At 39.2% G+C, this 26,121-nt stretch overlaps 1 protein-coding gene across 2 annotated transcripts in view; it reads right to left on the bottom strand.

Annotated features, from left to right (window-relative positions):
• sh2b3 (SH2B adaptor protein 3) overlaps positions 1-26,121 on the bottom strand; it is a 59,189-nt gene that overhangs the window by 7,352 nt on the left and 25,716 nt on the right. For both annotated transcript variants that reach the window (XM_074670809.1, XM_074670808.1), the window contains exons 3-4: positions 3,946-4,047; positions 1,617-1,705 (exon numbers count right to left, since the gene is read on the bottom strand). In XM_074670809.1, the coding sequence (XP_074526910.1) occupies positions 1,617-1,705; positions 3,946-4,047 (191 nt within the window). The remainder of the gene's footprint in view (positions 1-1,616; positions 1,706-3,945; positions 4,048-26,121) is intronic.

Raw genomic sequence — 26,121 nt, 5'->3', positions numbered from 1 at the left:
GTGATCATGTATTTTATATTTTGCTTCACAACATCAGACATGTGTAACATTTACACAAGGTCAGGTTAGACTGCATCACCATACAGCTGATAATGTGGCACCAACGTCAGAGAAACTCATCTCTGATGGAAAAAGTTCAAGTGAAAGAGAAACTTCCTTAAAACGAACTTAGCTGCACCTGGTTTCTCTTCAGACGCTGACAGGATGAGTTCCTTGAAAACATGATTCATGAAACCGCTCTGGTCCTTATCGTTTTTTCTAACTGCTAATGTTGTAAAGCAGAAAAGCTCAGCCAGGACTCTTTATTTAGCCTCGTTGCAGCATAAGAAAAACACTGCGTGGACATGTTGTGAGGATAAAACTTAATTTTTATTGGAGCACAACTTTGTTGATGTGGCAGACAAGCCTGTGGTTTCTCTGAATAAAGACGGGATTTCAGAGGAAAGTCAGACCTCACTTCCTCCCTTGGTGACTGTTCACTGGGTTGCAGACTGACTCAGTATGTGTGTGTGTGTGTGTGTGTGTGTGTGTGTGTGTGTGTGTGTGTGTGTGTGTGTGTGTGTGTGTGTGTGTGTGTGTGTGTGTGTGTATGTATCCATGAGAGCATTCCAGACATCTGCAGAAATGAGAAAGGTCCTGAGATTCCCCCGTGTCTCAAAGACCTCCCCCACACTTCCTCTCACAGAGTGACACATACTTGCACACGTGCACAAACAACACACATTCAGAGATATTTATACTCAGAAACATCCATCCAAAGTCATAAAAGCTTTTCAGAAACACTATCATCAAGCTGTAATATGTACAGAAAATGTTTTTCATCTTTCTAAAGTACAACTTTTGTTTAAAATGGTCTCAAATCCTCCCTTTAAAAAATGGGCTCCATGTAGGCAGCTCGGCTTATCCTCATAGAAACCGTCGTCCCTTTGGATAATTTTACGGAAATATAGATTTAAAGAAGCTTTACCTTGTGATAATTAGAGATGAGACAGGAAACACAGGCAGAATGAAGAATGCTGTAGTAATCATAACATCCACACAAAACCAGAACTCTAACACCGCTCTCCAAATTGAATAAATTTAACATTAAATGTCAGTAAAGGAAAGTTCAGCTGCCTTTTCAAACTACATTTATTGCACAACGTTCAAGTCCAAACAGAGTCCTCCCCTACGCCAGATGTGTTACTTCTAAAAGGTTCAGTGTAAATATTAAGTCGACAAACGAGCCTGATGAATGATTATTTCCAGGAATATTCCAAATATAACAAGACTGAAACCTGCTCCAGTCGGTAGAGCCCTCCAGCAGGTATGTTTGCATGTGCAAACACATACCTCAGCACAAGTAAACATCCAGCACGCCCACAAACACAAGAAGAAAAAAACACACACAGGCAAAGTCCAAGTGAAAAATATTTCCACTCTGAATCTCTGAGAAATGCAGCGTGAATAGACAGATGAGGATGATGAAGGCCTCTCTTACATAATGTGTGTGTGTGTGGGTGGGTGAGTGTAGGGGGACTCAGGTTGAAAATGAGTTTTAGCTTCAGGCTTTAGTTTGATTCATCCTCAGAAAACTAAAAAGTTCTGTGAGTTTGTTCCAAAGTAAAAAATCTCACCTGTTGCTGATGCACTCTTTGAGCTCTGTGGTCCAGGAGCTGACCTGCTGGTCGTTGTCTGTCTCAAATATCAGACTACCTCGATTAACCTGCAGAGACAGAGAGGATGTTAATCTCCATAGATTGTTGTACAGAAGCTGGACCGTACAACATTATACTGCTGCATCAATCTGTGTATAAACATTACACGTCCATTGTTAAATGTTTTAACAAGGGATGTTCGATACCAATTCTCTTCAGACCGATACCAGTACAAGTACTCCCTCGAGTACTCCCTTGAGTACTCACCGATAATGAGTATCTATACTACTACAACTTTTGATGGATAACATTTTAATTCACAGTGACACATCAATTTGATCAAAGACGGCACAGTCACACTGACATTAAGTACAAAATAAAACACTAACGACTCTTTGAGTTTACTTTTATTTTTGAAATAAATTAACAAAAGTGCAAAATTAAACAGTTAAACAGTTAACTCTCCCTGGTTCATTCATGTTGTCTGAACAGGACCTGACGCACATTTGCTGTGGTGTCAAACTGCAGTGAGAAGCTGCAACTACTGGGGAGGAGGACTTAGGCCTCGTTTACACGACAACGTTTCATCTGAAAACGCTAAAACGCAGTGGGAAAAAAACTGCGTTTACAAGGAGATTCCGATGGACTGAAAATGCTGTAGTTAGCATGCCAGGCCTGCAGGGGATGCTATAACTGTCTTGTCCAGAAGCCGCTTTTGGGAGATCTCCAGTAGTAGAGTTGAGCTGGTCAAGAGTGGAGCAACAGATGCACATTTTGTTGGAAGACAGTCGGCAGATTCAGCAGACTCAGCAGCTCAAGCACAACACGGTAGTTTTCGACGATTGTAACAACGGTACTATTGTCCTGTTGTATGCATGAAGCGCGGAGCGAAGTGTGGCGTCTTCGTTTCGGCTGAAAACGCCGGCTTATTGTTTACATGACAATGGTGTTGGAAGCGTTTCAGAAACATTCCAGTCCGAGGGCCGTTTTTAAAAGTTTGTGTTTTAGGTCAGCTGAAATGCTGTCTCCGTGTAAATGCTAGGCTGAAATGTGACAAAACTTGTGCGTTTCACCTAAAAACCGTTGTCATGTAAACGGCCCCTTACTCAACTTAAGATTTTTTGTCTTGATTATCTGCTGCTGGTATCGCCCCTAAGTACCAATACCTTGAAAAAAGGCTGGTATTGGCCCGATACCCGATACCAGTACTTACCATCCCTAGTTATAATGCAAACTCTGACAGCATATTAGAAAGTTAGCATTCCTTTATTTCTTTGCTCATTCTATAGATTTTAAGCAGCTAAAGCTGAAGAGCTAATATAGAATCCAATATGAGCTGTGGTGAGCTTGGTGCAAATACACTGACTAAACAACACACCTTATACAGAGTAAACCATTGTTTATCAAAGGTGAGGTCAAACAGGTTGAAACACCTTGAAATGAGCTGTTAGAAAGTGAGATATTACTTCATCCATAACAGAGGAGATTAGTGTTTGGCAGAAATGTTGGGGAAGCCAGATTTGTAACAATGACCTGAAATATAACTGAGTTATTTCATTTTAGATTCAGCATCTTGTTACAGTTTTTTTTTTCTGGTTGCTGTTACATATCGGGCTCTGACAAAGCTGAATAAATGAACTGGAAAAAAAAACAGACATGAAGGAGTTTTCTTTGATAATACTCTATTTAACTTTTGAATTCCTTGTGCTGTTGGACTCGGCTCCTTAAGTGTGAGATTTGAAGTCAGCAAACTTTCCACAGTGACCTGAATCACAGTTCAGATTCTTATTGTTTCAGCTGTGAAACATTTAAGATGAATAAAGGTTGAAATGATTTAGATTCATCACACCAGTCTGTGACAGGACATATTGTGGATATAAAATCTTGGTAGACCTCATAACAGGCATGTTTCTGCATCAAATCAAATCAAACAATTTTTGTACATGAAAACTTGAAAAAATACAAACTTATACTCCCAGCTATGAGCTAACTCTCTGTGCAAGAAGAGGAATGTATCACATTCTCACATCCACACTCCAACTCTACATGTGGTTTGATTGTTTGACACTTAGGAGACAAAGTTTAGGTGGATTTTCCTCCAAATCTAAACCAACATGGTCTAAATCGAGCTCTTTGAGGAGTTTTGTTATGAAGTGATATGACACACCGATTGTCCTGTTTCCTCCTCATGTTGAATAGAGGTTGAAGATCTAAGAAACGTGGATGTAAACAATCCAGTGGGCAGAGTCTTCAAACTGCCACTGTTATCCTTTTTAATGTGATTCATGTAGTTCAAACCAGCACATACCTTTAAAACAAATGTGTTTAAGTTGTCTGGCATCTCCAGACGGTTGCAACGACGGACTTCTTGGATATCTGAGCAGTGAGTGGTCAGCTTGGGACTGGAGGCCTGGAAGACACAACGAAGAGACGGTCAGAGTGAGCCAGATGAGCTTCTCTGAAAAGGTCTGAGTCAGAAGAAAAACTGAAGACAGGAAAAAGAAACTAAAATAACAAAGGTGAAACAGAATTGATGCAGGGCTCCTGATAACTGAACTGTCTGATCAGTGCGATGTTACCAAAGATAAACAGATGAACAGATCACTGAACAGGAAATAGCAGGCTTGATGCTGGTGCGCTGTCAATAAATACAACACGGGGCTGATGTCAACAAGTTTGGGCTGTTAAAACATTTATTCTTTAAACATTTGTTTGTAATAAAAATGTTCTGAAAATGTTGTTTCTGAAAACTTTGTAGATTAAACAAATGAGAGGGAGAAGAAAAAATGTCCTTTTTTTTGGCATGGAGAGGATTTTTGGTGTAAAAAAAGTGCTGCAACATTCAAACTCACTCTTTTAACATTATTGACGCAGGGTTTAAAAATGTCCGCCTTTATGTCCACTCGATAAAATCCTCTCTTCTTGACCTTTCCCAATCTATTTAAGTGTTGTTGGTGCGTACGAGCTGCTGGTGGCAGAAAATGAAGCTGTATGGGAATTAGCTTGGATAGTGTCGACTGAGTGTCATTACTGAGAATATGTTGGCTGTGGCTGCTAAGAATATGAATGTATCATCTTCAATCACAGATTATCTACTTAAATAAGTACATAAATAAGAAATGAACTGATAAACTGCTGATAAACTGAGAGAACCAGCATTGGCTGATGCCAAGGCTCATTGGGTTGATAAAGAAAAACAGATAATATCTGCAGACACTGCAGGCAGCCTCGCTAGGCTACTGTTGAGCAATGTTAGCGCCTTTCGCTGATCTGCATTCTGCAAAAACTTCATCATAATAAGTAATAATGAAATAAATGGTGGTCATATTTTGAAATCAGAAACAACACAATTTGTTGTTTTTATTCCATTAAGGATCCATCTCACTGGTTAAGATAACCAGGAATATTAAACTGTAACCTGAATGCAAGCATGGATTTTATTAGGGCTGGGACGATATGCTATTCTCGCGATTCGACTCTATTGCAATTTTTGGGGTACCGATTCGATTTAAATTGCGAGTCTTTGATTGTTTTTGCAATTTTTTGTTTGCTTTTTAAACACCAAACCATGGGAAAAAGTTAAATGATGATGATCATGTCTACAGACTATATCAGAAACCATATTAAAATGCACATCACGTGAGTCAGAGAGAAACATTTCACCCTCTGCTGGAGAAGAGTGGTAACTTTTTTTCCAATCCAGTCTATAAACAAAACATGAAATGAGGAATCTGAATTCGAAAAAAAAAACCTCAAATTTTTTTGACAAAGAATCCCAATTTTGATATTGTCAAACACAACAAAAACTTCCTATGTATTGATTTTGATTTTTCTTCTCCCACCCCTAGGTTTTATTAAAAAAAAAAACAAAACTTGATATCACAATAAACAGTAAGATTTACTCATTGAAACTGTCAGTTACTAACAGTTGATCTATTTTCTTCACAGATTTCAGAAGTGGCAGGAGAAAAACAAAATGTGTGCAGTAGCGTTTCTGGACAACTTATTAAGACTTAAACTCAGACCCTGACCAGTTTACATTTGCATGTCTGCTGTAAGCTGTAAACTACATTATCTCCATCTTCACACCAACAAATGGGACCCATACGCTTCAAAGCAGGGAAAACACGTCAGTGTCAGCATGGGACACATTTGTGTTCGTGCAGTTATGTCGAGGTCTCATGGCCCTGTGCCAAGGTCGACCCCTCCAGGACAGACTGTGTATTCGAGGAATGTAGAATGAGATATGAGGGACTTCCTGATGATTTGAGGAGCTCAGCACGCAGGATATGCTTCTGCGTGAGGTTTGCAGCATTTTCTGTGACAAAGTCATCAGTGACTCACGCTTTGACACTGATGAAACAGTCGAGCGGAGATACGAGCAGGTGAACGTAAGCCTGAAACCTAAGTGGACGGAAGAGAGACTGGGGGAGCGTATCGACGGACACATGCACCACTGGTCAAACATCACTAATTGAGCGGCACAGGGCCTTGGAGCTCCCAGATACAAACATCCACACACACACTCATGGATGGATGATTAGTTAGCCATGTGAGGAGGCCTGTGGCATGCTGGGTCAGAGGTCAGTTCAAAATGAAGCCTGGATGTCAGGAGGTGGAAACAAGTGGAAATAATCTGTCAGAAACTCATACACTGCAAAAAACAGAAGTATTATCAAGTGTTTCTGTCTTATTTTAAGTAAAAATGGTCTTGTTAGACTGATATGGGCCTCATTTAACTAGTCAGTCCAGAAATTTTCTTGTTTTAAGTTATTTAAAGACAAAACTGAGGTCTAAACTGCTTGTAACAAGTGAAAAAATCAGCCAATGGAACAAGAAAAGTTTGCCTTAACTATAATAAATAACTTTTCTCTTGTTTCATTGGCAGATTTTTTAACTTGTTGCAAGCAATGCAGTACATATTTTTGTCCTAAGATAACTTGAAGTAAGACATTTTTCTAGACTGGTCAGGTCAATGTGGCTCATATGAAGTCCAAAAAGACATTTTCTACTGAAAATAGGACAAAAACACTTGATAATACTTTAGTTTTTTTGCAGTGTACTGAGAAAAGAGTGAACAAAACACATCCAAATGTTTTATCATGGAGGTATAAAATGTCCTGCGTGAGCACAGAACATTCTGGATGTATTGCACTGCACTCTGTCACAATAGATATGATCACCCAGCTCTTTACATGACTCAAACTTTGTCCCAAAGAAACGTCTCAAAGTGGAATTTAATGAGCTACAGTTGAATCAACATCAAAACCCTATGGGATAAATATATGCAAGAGAGCAACACAGAAGAAGAAGAAAAGAGAGAAAGAGAGAAAAGGAGGTCTAGGGGGTGAGTGGCGTGAGAGAGCAGAAGCTCCGAGAGGAAACAGACGAGACGGTGAAAGACAAGGCGCTGGGTGGGAGAGAGGGAGGGATGAAGAGCAGGGAGGACGGATTCCAGGGCTTTGTGCACCGGATGAGTTTGAGTCTATGTGACAGTGTGTGAGCCTCAGGAATGTCTATGTTAATCCTACACACTGAAAAACAGGCAGGGGCGCACACACATCAAATTAATAGATTAAAACCAACATACACACAAATGCACACACACGCGACCAATTTCCTGAGTCTGCTTGTGAGATGAACAAACGGTTAACACCAAACATTCTTTGTTTTCACACCACACAGTCTAATATTATCAATAAACACACAGAGAGGCAGAGATGAGAAGGATGTGACTCATTTAGTGAGATCTGAGTCACTGAATGAGGAACTGACTAGACATGAACTCGCCACTGACTTGCTGCCACAGCTGAATTCTGGTCTGGGATTCTCAGAGAGACACGTTTCCCAGTTTCAGGTGAAAACTGTCAGGTTTCTGTGAAACTGCTCTGAGTTATAGAGAAAAGAGTAAAATAGATGAAGTCAAGGTGTTAAGATCCAAACCCGCCGATAAGGCTATGAACAGAGGAACAACTATTCTTGAACAGGAAACCCCGAGTAAGAAACTGACTCATTCAGTTGAACTACACCGGTCTCACAGGGATTCATACATAACTCATTATTGAATTTCATTCTCTGTCCTAGAAACAACTCATTGACATTACTGCACACATCTTCTTCTTCTTCAGGAGGGGTTTTCAAGCGGGCAAACTTAATTTAATGTTAAAATCATGTTATTTGATTAAAACGGACCTTGAACTAGTGATCTCTGACGTCTCTAGCCTTTTGTTCCTGCATCACACGACACTGGTTTTAGGGTGAAACGCAAAAGTTTTGTGGCGTTTCAGCCTCGCGTTTGCACAAAAACTGTGTTTCAGCCGACCCTAAACGCAAACTTTTGAAAACAGCCTCCAGAGTGGGATTTTTCTGAAACGCTGCCGATACCATTGCCATGTAGACAGTAAGCCGGCGATTTCAGTGGAAACGGTGATGACACACTCCGCCTCGCGCGACCGCATACAACAGGACAACAGTACCGTTGTTATGATCGTTGCAAACTACCGTGTTGTGCAGTTTAGAAGATATTAGGTAAATATGATTGTCCAATCAGAGACACAGCTCACCTCTTGTGACTGATGAGCGCTCTGTAGCTGTTAGAAAGGATCCACACACCACAGATATCTCATAATTAAGATGTGAAGAGAGTAAAATGCAAACTCTTCAGGCCCGTCTTTAAGGGTGTATTCACACATGGATCCTTTAGGGTAGTTTTCCCAAAACAGTGGGCAGCCCCCTGAAAGTCGGATTCATTTGGGCATATGTGAGCACAGCAATCGCGCTCGGATGCAGGACAAAACAAGCGGGACGAGATAGCCAAAAAAGGGGGGTCTCGCTCGCTTTCATTCCCAGCAACCGGCACAACTGACTCATAACTGTGGCTCACACTATAGTGATGGGGGCAGTAATGAGCCTGGTTGACAACTTTACAGTCAAAACAGTAGAAGAGGAAGAAGCAGAAGAATCAACAACAGCAGCAGAAGAAGAAAAGACTGAAGAACTGAGGAAAATGAGTCTTGGGCTCACGTGAAGGAGCAGTAAAGAAAATAAGTGGCGTATCAAAGTCAGGACTCTTGAAAAAACCACATATGCTGATCATATAGCGCATACTGTTAGCCAGATAAATGCTACAGTGCAAACTAGCCACACACGTTGTTGATGCTCCATGGCTGCCCCTCCCTGAGGAAAGCAGGTAAACATGAATGAATGAATGACTGAAGATAAGGAAACTCCCCGTCTTCCGGGTATGATTTCTGACCAATGAGAAAAAAATCGATCACATGTGACATTTGTTTTCAACTTTGGACTGCAAGAGACTTTTGCCTTGCGAACACAAACAAACCAAGTAACAACCGCTACATTGGTATCATTTTTGCCCCTGAATCGGAACAAAGCAAAGGAGCCACAGGTGTGAAAACACCCTAAGAGAAGAAAACACAAAGTCAAGACATCATTACAGTGATAAGCATTCTACCTGCTTTTGCTCTCCACACGAACTGTTTTCCTGCATACATTAAAACCTGCTGATACATGACTGGTCAATACTACTCGGGCGTCAAATGAAAATCCTTCCTGTGCTGAAACTCTGGACCCAGAATCTATGAGTAAAGGTGACTTTCTTTTGTATTTACAAAAATGAGAAAGAAGAACAACATGCTTCCTGTACTTCCCATTATGCTGCTGTTGTCTACGTATTTTGCATTAAAGCAAAAAGCACGTATAGTAAATGTAAAAGATGTGAGCTGAAGCACCACAGTCATCACCATAGATAAACAGGATGTGTTAAAGCTAATGACATCTGCGCGTGTCGGCGAGCATACGGGCTGAGAGTGACTCACTGAGAGTAATATACTGTGAGAATGTGAATGAGTTTCTGACTAAGATCATCTTTGAGGAACCATATGTGTGACTGAGGAGGAAAAAAAAAGCTGAAAAAAAAAAATAGGCAGCAGATGTCTGACTGGTTGAGCAACAACACAACAGGCCTGATTTCTGTGAATCAACTCCATCAGGGCAGCAAGTTCAAGCTCCCAGCACATTTCCTATTACTGCAACTGAAGTCTGAAATACTCCCCAGAGAAGAGACACAGAAACACACAGACACAAGAGAGCACATACAGACAGGGCCTTAAACTCCAGCCTCAACAAAACTATTAACTTCTACAACACCACTAACAGGCAGTGTGCAAAAACAAGAGTAAGCATCCACGGGTTACACCAGTGTGTTCGTTTCAAAGTGGATCAAAACAGCACAGGCCCAGAGATGTTACTACAGAGTGAGTGAAACAACCACAAACACACACAAAGAGATGCAGTAAGACCTCAAAGAAACAAAAACAAGCACAGAGAGTAACCAAATATTCACAAAGAGATGCAAAACAGCAACACAGATGCAATAAAAACCACTAACAGATGTAAGAGGATGATAACGGGTTGTAACAAGACCGAACAAATTAAAGCTGGAAACAACCAGAAAGATACAAAAATACAGAATAATGACACAAAACTAACTGAGATGCAAAAGACTCTTAAAGACTTTATAGTCATATACAGGAAGAGTTGAGATGGTTTGAATGTCAGGTACTGCTGGGTAATACTCCATCCATGGTTATGTGATACTTCAAGAGGGCCAACTGTCATCTTTTAATTAAGAAGAATAAAAGTTGTTTTATCATATTTTAATATCCCAGACTTTGATCTCAAGCTTTCACTGCGACAGTAATAGAGTAGAAACCATAACCAAAGAAAGGAAAGCTGGTAACTTTTCAGATTTAAAGATAACAAATAAACCAAAGCATGGGGAGCAGAGTGAGCACAGTAACACATTGAGTCCGTAGAGAAACTCTTCATAAATGTACTCATAAGCTTGGAGCTTGTATTCAGGAAGATACTCAGACATTAAAAGTCTCCTGCAGAAGAAAATAAATTACAAGGACATCATGTCAAAAAATAAAACAAAGTAAATAATGAATTTTTTTAAATCTGTGAGCCAGAATTTATCTTCCACCCATGAGAGCATGAAGGAGAGGTTTTATCAGCTATAAAGAACAAATAAACAGACTTTATCATGGCTGAAGCAGAACATCAAGCGGATTTGTGACCATCAACCATGTCATGAGAAGGCACAAATTACAGCCTGTGCTTAACAGCTTGTTCTTTTGGTTTTCACAACTGTCAAACACATTTCTTGTAAAAACTCAGCTTCATGACCTCTTTTCACATGAAACACATTGCGTACTGAAAATTGCGAGAACTCTCTTAACTCTTCTTTGAAACCGCTCTGAGGTTGGAGACCATCTCGTTTCCTATAACATCAGACAGTATCGTATATTTTCCTTATCACTGATATCTGACAGTTTTTTGCACCAAGTTGAACATTTAACACTAAGTTGGTAATAAAGCACAATTTCTTTAAATTAGACTCTCTGTACTTTATTATTTTCATCCTGGTGGCAGAAAGTGAACAAGCAGAGTTTTATAATTCATTCAAATGAAACGCGAAGTGTGAACAGAGTCCTTCATCTGAAACGTGAGGTTTGAAGCACTTTTACTTCAAAGTGACTGCATTTAACTTCTGAGCCTTCGGTTTGACAAAATTATTAAAAGAAATGGATCAAGAATTTTTATTTAGTCGTACTGCAGTTTATAAATACTCTCTTGCATAAACAATAGTCAAACCTTTGAGCCTCTTTATGAAGTTACAAAAATACTGACTCCACTGAACTGTGGTTTAGCTGACTGACCTAAATTAGCTGACAGCTTTCTTCTTTACTAACCAAATCTGAAATTGCGTGTGACCTCTTAACAGCGATACTGTGACCCTACAATGATTCATTTTACAGTTATCACCCCCTGGCTCTTTTCAGGTTGAGTCAACTTTCACTACCACGTTTTAACATGACACACAAACACACAGAGGAGTACTTCTGTAACCAAACGACACTGATTTATAAAACGCAACAATGTGGCCTACATATCAGCTTGTTCAAATTAAATTTACTGTGCATCATAAAAAACTGCCCTCTCTTAATTAGCTCTCAGTTATTCCCTTTACTTTTCTCATTACCTCTTTGTTTTTGTATTTTTTCCTGCAAATTAAGTGTACTAAATTTATTATTATTATTATTACATCATTTGTTTGGAAAACATCTTAAGCAACAACAGGACTGTCAGCACTACTGTGTTAATTCTGATGCAACTAAAATCCGAAACCACATGCTATTTAATTTTGCGGCACACCATAATTAAGCCATGGCTGCTACTCTGGGCTGTTGCTGCAGCCCTGATGGAAAATAACAATACCACAACGCTTTTGGGATTACATTGCTCACTCACTAAAAAAAACAAAACTCCCGCATGTTTCAGTTGACAGTTAAAAGTAACATTCACTTTATGTCAAACTATATTAAAATGTCCCCAAAGTACTTTTGATTTTGAGCTAAGCAGCTAACTAGACTGATATCAGTGGGGAAAAGTGGACATCATAGAGACCAGAACTGTTAGGTTGAAAAGAGTTTGCTGCAGACCTGCAGCCCTTCCTCGGGTTGGGATGTTGCAGACAGGACCCACATCTAATAAATGAAGCAAACAAACTGAAACTCCTGTAAAGTGTAAATGTTATTTTTATGTTACACATTGACATCAGTGAGGGGTCAGGAAATATCTTAGAGTAACGTAAATGGCCCAGCAGTTTAAGTCTCTGTTCATGAGGTTCGCCCTTGTGTGGGTGGCCTGGGTTCGAATCCAGCCTGTGGCATTTTTCCCGTAAGTCACTCCCAAGCGGCAACCTCCGGGCTGAGAATATGAGACAATGCTGAAGTGCTAAAATCTGCTGTTTCTCGAGTGTTCGCTTGAGGCTGGCTCCGGAAGTATCAGAAGTCACATACACACCAAGCCAAAAAAAGCCATTTTAAAAGCAGAAATTAACCTACTTACAGCCTGGTTCAAAAAACGTCTCCTCTCTGAGTCGCTAATTTTACTACCGGCACCCACTGTACGGGGGGTGAATTTCTTTCTAATGCGGCCATTCAGAGGATATTAAGATCGCGAGCTCCCCCAATAAGAGGCACAGCTGAGGGTCACGTGATGGCCGGCGCCCTATGGCTGTAGGCGAAGCCCTTGCCACTACCAATATGGCCGCTATAGCCGATGTGCTTCATTTTCCTTTTCAGAAACAGACGGGTGACGTCGGCGAGACTACGTCCATGTTTTATACAGTCTATGGTCACTCCCCACTCTTGCCCTGCCCCCCGAAATAACTTTAAAAAGAGAAATATCTCAGAATAACTGCACACCATAAGGACACTGATTGGAAATGTGCGGTAATGTTAGAAATGTAACGTTAGGATTCATTAACGTTACACATTATGGACATGTCTTAAGGGCCATTTATACTCCCTTTACATAGGAAAATGTATACATCCTTGACAATGTGACCCTCACTGCTCACATATACGGTCAAATATGGATCATATCCTGATCTGTATTTAACATTGAGCACAAATGAGCCTGTAGAGTGCAGGGTTTATGAGTGGCACTAAATATAGCCTGCTACAAAACAATGGTGAGTTTCAAAGTTTGATCGTGTCCAGTAAAAAGTTGTCTTGAACAAAGAAAGTAGTGTTCAGAAGAAGATCTGATCTATATTAATTTTTTTTATTACAAACCCACACCTTATTAAAAGTCATGTCCTCACAGCAGTGGGTGCAAATACTCATGGGAAATTGAGTTTTTATCTCTTCCAGAAAGTCCTCACGGCGCCTTTAAACAAACTGACTTTAATTCAGAGCTTGGGTCAATGATCATCTTTTTAATGAAGCAGCTCACAGACAAACAAACAAACAAACAAACAAACAAACAGCAACAAATGAAACCCTGTGACCTCTCACCCACACATTCACAAATGCATCTTCAAGTTGGAGCACATACACCCACACACGAGTGACACACAGGATGTTTGGGGTCCAAAACAGTCTTCCCAGGGTCCCTCTCTCAAGGCTGTTACTATGACAACTGACCGACACACTCAACATTCCACTAACCCTGCGAGGGTCGACATGGCCAACACTGACACACACAGAGACTCAAGACACACACACACAGACATTTTAAAGACTTACAACACCACCCATCAGGGCCTCGTTGGACAGAGGAGACCTTGACCGACACATCTGTTTGTGCTTCTCCAAGTTTCAGGATCAGTTTAAATGGAAAATGCTGCTTTTATTATTTATTTATACTTTTTTACTCTCCTCAATAAATCCGGTCAAGACAACAACAGTAAAAGGATAAATTATTTTTTAAAAATGCTGTTTTAGCTGCCATATTTTTCAGAGCCTTAGAGCAGCATCGTTTTCAACTATCATTTAAAATATGAATGAACTGCATGGGTCAACCTTGAAATTTTACTGGTGACAAAAGCTAAAACAGTGTTCATCCAGCACTGATATGTGAAAATCATCAGTTCCAGTGGTGGGCACAGTGAAATGACACAATGTGAAATGAGCCAATCAAATGTAATATGGTGGAAATCTCACTTTTACATGTTATAAAATTTAGAATGTTGATCTGTTGTTTTCATCATGCCCTTGATGCATTTCCTCTTGAACAAACGTCATGATTTATTCCATAAGTTCACGTATCTGTCATACACAACAGAGAATCAGGCTTTAAACAATGCACCAAATATTCCACCTCCGTTGAGCCTGAAAACTTTCCTTTTCGCTCTGTTTACACAATTGCGAGTGTCGTTGCTCACCCTGCCTGTGATGTATTGCAGCTGCTATTGTTTTCAGGTCCGCCACCTGTTGTTTGTGTCACACGTACAAACACTATAAAGCTCTTCCTCCATAGTAAGACAGAAATAGCTCCCTTGGTACAGAGTTTCTTCCAGGACAGGCAGTCCAAACTTTCCTTCCCATATGAAAGAATCGAGATTAAAAGCCTTGTTGTTACATGGCTCGCTTAAAAGGTTGTTTTCTATCAGGAGTGTAGTGTGCAGCAGTATAGATTCTCCATGCCACTGTCCTAAAGCAGAGATAGGTACTGAATGAAACTTCAAAAAGACAAGGTTTGCAGGGTGTCTTTGGGTTCAAAAAAATTAAAAGGAGATCCAAAAGTTGATAATTTTTCTTTCATTTTCGATTTAATAAAATCTTTTTTAGCTCTTGCAGTCATCTATGTGAACAGCTGGGATCTTGTACCATCTTTATGCATATTCAGAAAAAGTGCAATACCTGTGATGTTTATTTTTTATTTTACAGCTGAAAACAAAAATGATCTTATTCTTAAATAAATATTTTTGTGACAACTTCAGATTTTTCACGAATCATGAAAAAAGTTCACTTTTGAACACACACGTTTCTAAAACATGAACACAAGTGGAGCAAATGACATGCAGCCAGTAGATGTGTAAAACTGATCAAACTCACTTTCAGCTTTATCTGTGGCATCATCGAGGATGTGGGAAACACACACACACACACACACACACACACACACACACACACACACACACACACACACACACACACACACACACACACACACACACACACACACACACACACACACACACAGAGTGGGGTTACCAACACTGATAGCAGTATATATGTGTGTTCTAGGAAACCTGTCCGAGGCTGTCACAGACGCAGCCTTCAGTAATAAATAAATGTGTCAGTTCATCGAGCTGCCCTCTTTGCAAACTTCTCAGAACTACTGATATGCAAGCCAAACAAAGCAGAAGTCAAGAGCGCACACTCAAGATTCAGAGAACTGAGAGCAGTTTCATGTAAATGAATCAGCTGTGGTTTTGCACACTAAAAAAACAGCAATTAGCAACCCTGAGAGAACAGGAAAAAAAGAAGAAGGAAAAGTGTCAACATCTCACTTCTTTTTTAATAACCGCATTCAGCTTTTTCCTCCAAGAATTGTTGCACAGAGGTAAATCATAAGGTAGTGTGAAAAGAAGAAGCCATAAAATTATCATATCTGGTGCACTGCGTACTAACGGCAGTGCTAACACTTCACACCTATAGTTGCGTGTTTTTTTTGGTAAGTAACATAATCCTGCATGCTCAGGTTTTGTTAAAGTGATTCAAGTAGGTATTTATTCTTTTTTTGACTTTTTAAAAGTAGTTCACTGAATGTGTTTTTTCCTCTCTGGTTAATCAGTGAAGGACAGAAAGTAACACAATCACTCCTCTGTCTATACTCCATCCGAGATCGAACCACATCCTCCAAAATAACCAGCGAGTTAACCCATAACCCATACATTATAATGATGGCAGGATTCAGATTACACAAGACTGTGTGTTTTGGCTTGATGCATCCACTAAACTGGCATGGGGGGAGCTGTTTCTAAATTTTGCAAAATGTCATCAAAATGCTCATTCTGCACAGAAGCTGCACGGCAAATTATTTCCTCATGTATGAAGTTTTTAATGCCAAGGATTCCAGAGACGTACCACAACACATCTGCTCAAACACGACAAGGAGGAATGATATTTTGATTCACTGTGCTCATAACGCAGTAAAAAATGACATCTGAAAAACTCAACAGTCATATCTTTTTCCAGAAATATTCACTGCTGACTCCAGATAATCTGCAGACCTGACTGGGAGCAGTTTTTGTTGGCAGCGCTGTCTGTTGAAAATGTGACCTATTTTTATTGGGAATGCTTTCGAGCAAAGAAATAGTGCTGATGAAAACTTCTGACAGTCGTGTCAGAGAATAATCTTAAGTAACCGGAGTATTGTTTTTGGAGAGACATGATTCACATGCTTCACACACCACATCAGCACTGGATCCACCATAATTACACTGGAGTGGCAACAAGTGAAGACGGCTTTGTGAGCCTACATCTAAATATATGGCTGTGTGCCTACAGAGACATGGTTTTCAAAGCATCCCTGTAAAGTGATGGTCACGGATGTTTACAGTGTGTCAGCTGGGGGCTTTGGCTCGTCCCTGTCATTTCCGGTCTTGTCTTCCTGTGGCTTTAATTGTAGACAAAATTAAGAAAAACACAATAAAGTAGCACAATACAAGACAAAAAAATTAAAATCAAATATCATCTTACAAGCTCTTCATGTCTGAGGAGGAAACGTGCAAATATGAACGACAAGGCAAACGTTTTTGACACAAGCAGAGGATTTGGTGGAGTTGTACGTGTGGATCGTGATCTTTTCTTTCAGATATAAGAAACAAATCGCATTTCTTGGTAATTCTGACACTAACAGGCTCATCAAGGTGCGGGTGAAATAAAACAGAAAAGAGGACGAGACTGCAGATGATCTTACAAAGAAAAAGAAAATAAATCATGTGATTGTAAGTCACAGAGAGCGTACTTGTCCCCAAATGAACAAACTGACACCGTTTGCTCTTGCACAGCCAAATTTCCAGGTATTCAAAAATCTTTAAAAGAGGAAGTTTGATTATTGTTCCAACAACGATAATCTTGCAAACACGTTTTTACACTTGCAGTGCAAAGATGTTATCTGTGCAGAAATATCTGTCACATATTTCTGGAAATCTATTTCTTCTAAGACAGAATGTTCAAACCATAGGTCGAAGGTGTGAAAAAAAAAACTCTGCTCTTTTGGTTTGTGCTTCTACTTGTGTCACCATTACTATGGTGCTGCTTCTTTTTGTTTGACTTTAGCAACACGAGACGTGGAAAAAAGAAGAAGCTGAGTTTCAGAAGAATTACCTGTCATTAGTTTTGCAGTATTTACTCAGCAGATCACGGAAAACACTTGGTGTGTTTGTGTCTGTCTTCACACATGTGGAACTCTTCTTTGCATAATATGTCAGTTATGGGTGTGTGTGTGTGTGTGTGTGTGTGTGTGTGTGTGTGTGTGTGTGTGTGTGTGTGTGTGTGTGTGTGTGTGTGTGTGGGAAGGTCAGTTAAGGGTGTGTTGTGTGTCCTGTAACTGTTCATAGGTGGAAAAGTCTTTAAACATATTCTTGTTTCCTCAGCCTGTGAAATCTGTTTTTCTTCCCTTTCAACACAGCCCCTTCGCTCCCTCTGTGCTCCTTCTCTGCTCTGACTGCCGTTTTGCTTTGAATGAAAATCTCTGTCTTGCGATGTCAGCGTTTCTTTAAATAACTAGTCGAACCAAACTCCAGGATTGACCCACTCTGACATTAATCACTTTTACAAGTGCTGAAATCTGACAAATTCAAGACTACTAAGCTGTTTTTCCAAAGTAGAAACAAGTTTGTATTTGAATAATGTCAACTATTTATTCAACAAGCTAACAATCAAAAGTTATGGCAAAAAAAAGAAAAGGGGCAAATCTACTGAAGGCATACATGGGGAATTTTTTTCTATCTCGTTATGAAACAAAAAATGTACCAAGATGCTTCTAACCAACCTATAAAATTAAATCAGACCATCAGTAGCGATTTCAGGGTTCATGTAAATCTTTAAAATAGTCCTAAATTAGATTAAATTTAACATATAAGACTTCAAATGTCTGGAACAGTTTTATTTTTGCAGGTGAGAAGTGTTAATTTTAGGTCGCACTGTATTTAAACACATATTTCAATAATTAGATGAATCTACTGTCTTGTTAATGTTCTCGATCAGAGGTAGGCAACCTAGGGCACGGGTGCCAGAGCTGGCACGCAAGGCTACTTATGTTGGCACTTAAAGAATAATTGCAATGAGACAAAGGACAAAATAATAAATAAATAAATAAAGTAAATAAAAAAATATTGTGTTGTATTCTATTTAATACTTAACAAGAAATTGAGCTTACAATAAATGTTCTTAAGTAAAATTTTAACAAGTAATTTTAAATAATAAATTTAAATCATTGATGCTACAAGTGTGCCAATGTATCTTGCAAGTGAGTCACTGCAAATCTCTTGGGACATCAGTCTGCTAGCTCGCGATCGCGTTTATTTGGCGGCAAAACAGTGTTAGCAAAGTACGCAAAACAAAGCAACACATTCAAAACTTTATTTACTGTGAAAATCCAGGCAATGGAAGGAGGTTTTACTATTTCTCACTGCACAGCTACGCATAGAAAACCATTCGAGGAGACTTTCTTATCAACTGTCAATGATTTTATGAAAGAAATAAGTCTTGGCACTTTGGGCATGAGTGTATTTTGAAGTGGCACGAGGCATTTGAAAATGTTGCCCCTGTTCTAGATTATTTTGTAATCCTTTTATTTTGGTCACTTGTTCACACAACCACTCACAATATTAACATTTGATATGTTTCATTACAACAACTTCACACTTGCATAGCCTGCTTATTTTTCAAACAGAAAATATCAGCGTGCGTTGCCCTCATCAGGTTGGTGAAGCGACTTTAACAAAGTAATTTATGGGGGTAAATTATCCACAAATGGTTGACTTGAAAAACATTTGATTTTTCCTGCATACACTTTTAAAAAAAAATGACTTAAGAGCTTTCACTGACTGTGAAGCTGAATTATTTAGAGCTCCCTCTGCTGGCTGCAGCAATATAGGTCATAAACTTCATTTCCTTAATGTTAACAGAGAGAACAGAAGCCAAATTTAAAATCAAAGTATATGTTACTAAACTTACAAACCAGTTTCAGTTTGGCTACTAGTCACTTTCTCAGATTCAGAGAACTAGTGCAAAAAATGACAAGTAAATCTTCACGCAGTGTCACGATATCTGTACTGGCCCTGCATATTTCTGTTTCCTGTCACATTTTTTTGTTGACGACTCTTGAGTTTGCTGTACTTATGAGCTTAATCTCCACAATCAGCAAAGAAAAAAGAAGTGCCATTTTATCCAGACGGGGCAGCAAATCAACACAAACCCAAAGTTCCTCACCAGAGCTTTAACTTAGGAAAGTAGTATCCTGTAAAAACACACACAAGCAAAACATACCTGGATCTCTATTTTATGTGTCTGTCAGCAACAATGAGTTTTATTCACTGGCTGAAAATCATTTCTGAAGCTGGCGTGCAAAGATGCAACAGGGTCTCTACTCATAAAGCATGAGAGGATTTTTAGGTTTGTTTAACAAGTGAGTCAGCAGCACAAAGTTTTTAGTATTCTCTTTGAAATTCAGCACAAAAGTTCACGTTCAAAGTATTAGGATGGATAGAGAAAATAAGCACTGCTTTTAGCCCTGGACATATAGCTCTATCCCACAGAAGCTGATAATATCAGACATGTTCTGCTGCTTAAATATTGGTCTGGTTTTTAACGAGGCATTAAAATCTAAATCTGATGTGGTTGATTCTTTAAATCCAGAATAAGCGACTTTGAAAACAGGCCCATGGCCAGAAGCTGGGAAAGAAAAACTCCCTCTTGTCCTTCCTCTCCCTTCTGCCCCTCTGCCACGCCATTGTCTCTGAATAAACATTACTGAGCAGTTTTTGCCCCCTTATGACTACAGTTTCTGGTACAACTGAGCCAGAACCAGGCTTACATAGGGAAGGAGATATAGCCATTATAAGTTTTCCAAACAAAAGCTGAAGCCAAGTGGGACTTGTCATTGCCAGAGCAAACTTTAAAAGTTTAAATCACAGGATCAAAAGACACGATATACTTGGTTAGAAGCTGCAGTCCAATTGACAAACCATCTCCGCTGGCAACAGAATAAAAAAAGTTTGAGATGAAACTGAGACGCACAGATAATGAATAAATGCTAGTTGTGCATCGCCCTGTAATGGAAACCAGGCTAAAGACTTGCCCTGAGAGGATTCAAGGGAGAGGTTTAGGAGGGCTGGAGATGTGACTCAGAGTCAGGCAGAGGGGAATTTAAGGAAAAGAGCAGAGCAGAGGCAGCGAGGAGGGGGGAGAGGAGCACAGATGCTGCTCAGAGATACTCACACCAGGTTTACTGTCCTTTTTAATTCCATATAATTTATTGGGGCTAAGATAAAAAATTTAAAAATAAACAAAACCACACTTTCATCAGGTTTATAATGAATGTTCTTATGCTTTGAAATACAACATTTAAACCAGTTGAACAGCTGAGACCGCACTATCAAATTTGTAACCACTGCATTTTCAGGTTCATTATATTTTATTTGTGGTGGGAGCTCAGAGGACTTTATATTCACATTAACATCAAAACCAACCACCATGCTGCTGCCAAATCTGACAGGTTAATGAGCTGTTTGGGTGTTTGACTCATTTTTGGAGCCATTCTCAGGTGCATTCATTTGGTGCTTTCTCTTTTGCTCCAGTTTCTAGGTTGCTGCGTGGTTTTCCCAATAGTTTCATGTGATTTTAAATTCCTGCTTAATGCCACTTCAACTCAAGATACTCAGAAATTAAACTCATTCATCTGACTGCTGGGTACACTGAGGGCATACTGTATATCTTTCCATCACATCATCTCCAACTGTAATTCAGCTCAAGAAAACAACATTAAGCAGTCAAAACTAGCTCTAAAACTAAAGCAACAACTCTGAACATGTTTGAACAAATAATTCATCAGTTCAACAAGTTACACTTCATGAAATGGAGGACAGTATAAAAAGCTATGGTTATATATAGAGAAAACTCACAAGTACTGGCTGCATTGAATTATGAGTTAGAATTAAATCATAAAATCACAAGAGGAAAGTGTGTTACAGGTGTTTAAAAGAGCTTTACAACTTGGTTAATGCTGATAAATAACACATGATAGGAGTAAGATATAAGAGCAAAGGCCCAGAGAGAGCCGTGTGTCGTCGTGTGGAGTGTCACACAGCTCTTCTTTGGGGGCTTTCCACAAGCAACTCAACAAGGTCATGTGCACTGGCATTGTGGTTGACTTAAATGATACAATTCAACAAAGAGCTTAAGACAGGGAAGGAAAACGTTCACAGTTCACGTATCGTGTTCTGATCTTTATGTGTAAAACTTACAGGTGTAGTAGAATAAGAAGAATTGTGCATAAAACAACCCTGACAACCTTTCGTTCAGAGAAAAATACTCGACTAGAGAGACAGAACGCCAGATCTGACAAACATCTTGACCACATGACTCTAACCACTCCACTTCCTTTAGATGTTTCTATAGATTTTTGTCACACTCCAGCACACATACCGGCAATCAAACACACACACACAGACACACACACAAAATACTCCTCCTTTGCAGAGGCATTTTTCAAAGCTTTAAGGAGGCTTCTGTATGTCTGTCTTCAGGCTTTTGAAATTTGAACAAACAGAAGCCACGTGTTTTGTTTTGGATGGTGCTAAACTTTTAAATACATTTTTATTTTTTTTTGGCATGAATTAACGATTCCTCTCAGTGGCCATCCCTGTGTCGGTTTTATTTCCACTGATTTGCACAAACAGAAAGCTGTTTGATTTGCATGGTAGTGTCTGTATCAGACGATTGAACCACCTTAAAGCATGTTTTAAGCTCCTTCCAAAAGAAACTCTCAGAAGAAGACCCTGAATTCTGCAGTGTTAGTTGTCCTTTCTGCCTTCTAGTTGGACAATTATCCTGGATGTTTCAAACTTTTCTCTTTGGACAGAAACTGACCACAAAGTACTTGCTTGATAATTAGTTGAGTCTGTCCAGTTACTGCACGGCTGAGATCCTCTACGGTGTTCACACCTGTAAAACTGGCAGCTGCAGAGTACAACAGGAAATCTTGAGGGGACACAGTGTCACTTTCCTGCCGTGTGACGAGCTGCATAAACATCAGCAAACTCTGCTTCTTCTCAAGGAAAATGTCTCCATTAGTAGAGGTGTGAAAATATATTGACACAGCAATATATTGCAATACTTTTATAGATATTTTTGTAAAAATAAAAATCCTTATTTTAGGTGAGTTGGAAGTACATTACGTCCTCTGCACCTCCACTGCAGTAGATGTCCCTGAAGAGCTGCTCTACTGTATGTTGCCCATAAACTGTATAATTAATATAATTTCAAAGTATTCAAAAATATTTTATTCCTAAACTTGATGAATAGACTTAGACCTAGACTTGATTTTTACAGTGTAGTAGACTGATAAAATAATAATCATAGTCATGTTTTAGGCAATATTACATTTTTTATGAGTAGCATTGGTTACACCAATTGATATGTATCAGTTTCACTAACTCACAAGTCTTTTACCCAATATTTTTTTGCAGCATTGGTTTAATGTCACAGTAGTTAAAGTGACACACTTGAGGCACTTTATGTTTTCAAGTTAAGAGTATGAAACACTGCATCTGACTATTATTATTTCAAAAATAGTAAAATAGAAAAGTTTTTTTCAATCAAAGAGTTAACTGTGTAGAAATCGCAGTGTATCACAATATTGTGATACTGTGATATTATAGTATTGTGACCCAAGTATCGTGATGCGTATCGTATTGTGAGGTGCTTGCCAATACTCACCCCTGTCTATTAGGGGGCAATATGGGGAAAAATGTCGGGATTTTTTAAGGTAGGATCTGGATTATATCAAGATCATTTTTCATTTTGTTTTTAAGACTTTCTCGGCCTGGAAACAACATTTTCAGCCCCTGATAATTCTTAACCTGCATTCTGATTTCGGACATGCCTGAGTTAAAATTATGATAAAGTACCCTTAATAGTAGACCCCAAGCTTTTTTCATGATAAGCAGAACCCTTGGAAAAGCTGTCGACAAAGAATCTGTGCAATTTAAACCCTTAAAATCTCAAACACCTATCATCCCATCCAGTTTCCTCTCAAAGTTGAAGAGTAGATCTAAGACTAGATCAATATCAACATTGCTCATCCTGATATAGAAGTTTCGTAACCACTTTGAAGACATTGTGGCTGGAAACAGCTTTCCATGAGGGGTTGAGCAATGATGTAACTTTACAAGTCATCCATTTCTCAAAAAAAAAAAAGAAAAGAAAAGAAAAGGGGAAACTAAAAGCGCTCCTTCCAATATTGGTGATAACAAACACTATCAATCAAGACAACTCAAATACACCTAAAACTTGAGCCCACCTTTAATGATTGTGAAATTACTTTGTGACTAACTTTGTAGCCCTCAGGAGATCTGCAGATCTTCACTGAGTCATCAAGGCTGAAGGTCTAATCCATGGAGGGACCATTTCAGGTCTCCACAAAGTTTCTCTACATCAAGGTCTTCAGTTCTCCGCTGCTGAGAAAAGCATGGGAAAAACCACGGCTCATGTACAATGTCTTTGACAATAGCAACAGACATTACAAACCATAAAGACCTGAGACCAGAAAGATTTCTTTACAAAGGGTTAGACAAGTTTGTTTGGTCTACATATCGCCACTGTAGCTGACAGAAGTAGAAAAAAGAGTAAGGAGAGAGAACATCATGGAGTTATTTAGTGCATGTAGTGTAAAACATCTGAGAGGTTGCAACACTTTGAAGTTTGAGCTGATATTTTGTCAAAGCGCTTTGCTTTGAAATACATGGCTTTAAACTTTATTTCTCTATGACTCACTTTGTTCCTGACAAGAGTCATTACTCCTGATTCTGGTGAAACACTGACGTTGTACCGAGTCTTAATCCCTCAAACCCACTTTCAGGAATTGTGTTGTGCGAGGACTTTCATTTGAGAAGCAGAATGTTAAATTATAAAACACTAATGTAACCCAAAACTCTGTCAACAGTGGCCAGTGTCCAGTGTATAATCAAGAAGAAGCTGAACCGTTCATGAGGAGCACTCATATTTTCCACCACGGTAAGTTAAGAAATCCTCCGTCTCAATGTGGTCACAGAAACTACCATCAGACCTGAAACAGCTTTCTCTAAAACAGTGACTTAAACGCTCTCTTTTTACGCACCAGATTCTTTTGGCCTACACCTCAGTGAACTTTCCCATGACTGTATTTGTTTTTAATGGTCGAACTAACTATGGTTACTGAGCACATGCACAAAGCAGAGCAAAGCAGTAAAGACTGAGACCAAACAGGAGGGTGGACTATTTTTTACTTGCATAAGTTAAAAAATCAAGCTGCAATGTTTTTCCATTTTTGACCTTGCTTATGTGTTTTCTTCTTTTAATAAGGAATCTGTAGATCTTCTTTTAACACTGGTTTTGTAAAAAAAAAAAAAACCTAATAAATTCATTACCCAAGGCATGGAGGATGTTTTCAATCACGTTATGTTTAAAATATACAAAGATACTGTTTTATGTATTTTGATCAAACACTGAAGAAATTTTCTCACAATTTTCCCGTGTTTCAAAACACACTCTTGATAAACATTTTAACAAAATACATTAAAGCAACTCTCATTTTTTTGTTCAAGAAATCTCAAAGGTCAGAAGGAATGTAACTACAGCACAGACTGAAGGAGATTGTCTTTTGACCACCAACACTGTGCCAATAGACCAGAGACATTATTTCCAGCAGGATTTCAAACTCAGAGCCAACTGGAAGGCTGCCCAAGGATTGGGAAAGGTTGCCCTATCTGTAGTTTTCAAAAAACTTCCCACAGATCTCCATGGGCTATGCTTGATTAAGAGCTATTGATGCAAAATTGAAAAAGAGAGGGTAGACAGGTTCAGGCGGGTCAGAAAAGAGAAACTGAAGTAAAAGCAGAACTCAGTGAGGCTAAAAAGCCACAAAAGCTTAAGAAATCCAGCTCCATCAACCAAAAACAACAAACAGGAGGAAAACATGGTGTACCAATTATCTGAATTTAGAAATCAGTCCGGTAAGAGACAATGGATCGGTAACATAATACCCATAATACACGAGAACTCAAGAGCACCCCCACACAAATCCACGACATGACTCAGAGTCAGTTCAAGGCGTGATTTCTAGGTTTTATGAAACTCCATCCCTGAAAAGAGAAAAAGATTTGACTTTGTGGGTGAGATGCAAGACAAGTTATGATACGAAATGAAACTAAAGTCTCTCTGTAAAATAATCTCTGATCTGGAGCCGCTCTGGTGTTGACGCAGGCTGACTTACCATCTGGAAAATTTGCACAATAGACCTAAGTGAAAGCATGCTGCTGAAGCTTACCAAAGGAAAAAATATTACTTTTAAAAGAAATCAAGCATCACTGTTTCAGACCAAACAGTGTTTTGTCCCACTATTACTCAAGGACCCAAATATTATAATTTTACAAGTATATGAAGACAACAAAATAAGTATTCTCTCAGTTTAGAAGCTTAAAGAGGAGAAGTTTTGCGTAAATCAACAAAAACAATTCTTTCAAGACAACATAACTGCTGACAAGTTTTATGTTGCTGACTTCCATTTGCATCGACTCTGATCAATTATTGACTTGTTACTTCCCCCCATAAACTTTTATTTGTGTGGCAGTAAAGATGGTGAAGTTGTTTCTTTTACAATGATTCAAACGTTTCTGACTGCACTGCAGGAAAAACTCCAGTCAGTGCACCAGCGCTGGTTTGGCTCAGTGGTTCAATCCAACACTCCATGAGGAAAGGCTGTAGCTCTTCAAGCCAGCGGCTCGGGTTCAACTCTAACTAGTGGCCCTTTGCCACATCATCCCCCACTTTATCTCTCTTCTGTTTCCTACTCGATCCAGTTTCCTATCATCTAGTTTTTGAAACATAACAGTGCAAAACTA

The sequence above is a fragment of the Halichoeres trimaculatus genome, unplaced genomic scaffold, assembly GCF_033239565.1.
Source record: "Halichoeres trimaculatus isolate MK-OKI-2021-1 unplaced genomic scaffold, fHalTri1.1 fHalTri1_scaffold_5, whole genome shotgun sequence".
Taxonomy (NCBI): Eukaryota; Metazoa; Chordata; class Actinopteri; order Labriformes; family Labridae; genus Halichoeres; species Halichoeres trimaculatus.
This window is presented reverse-complemented; position numbering and strand designations above follow the sequence as displayed.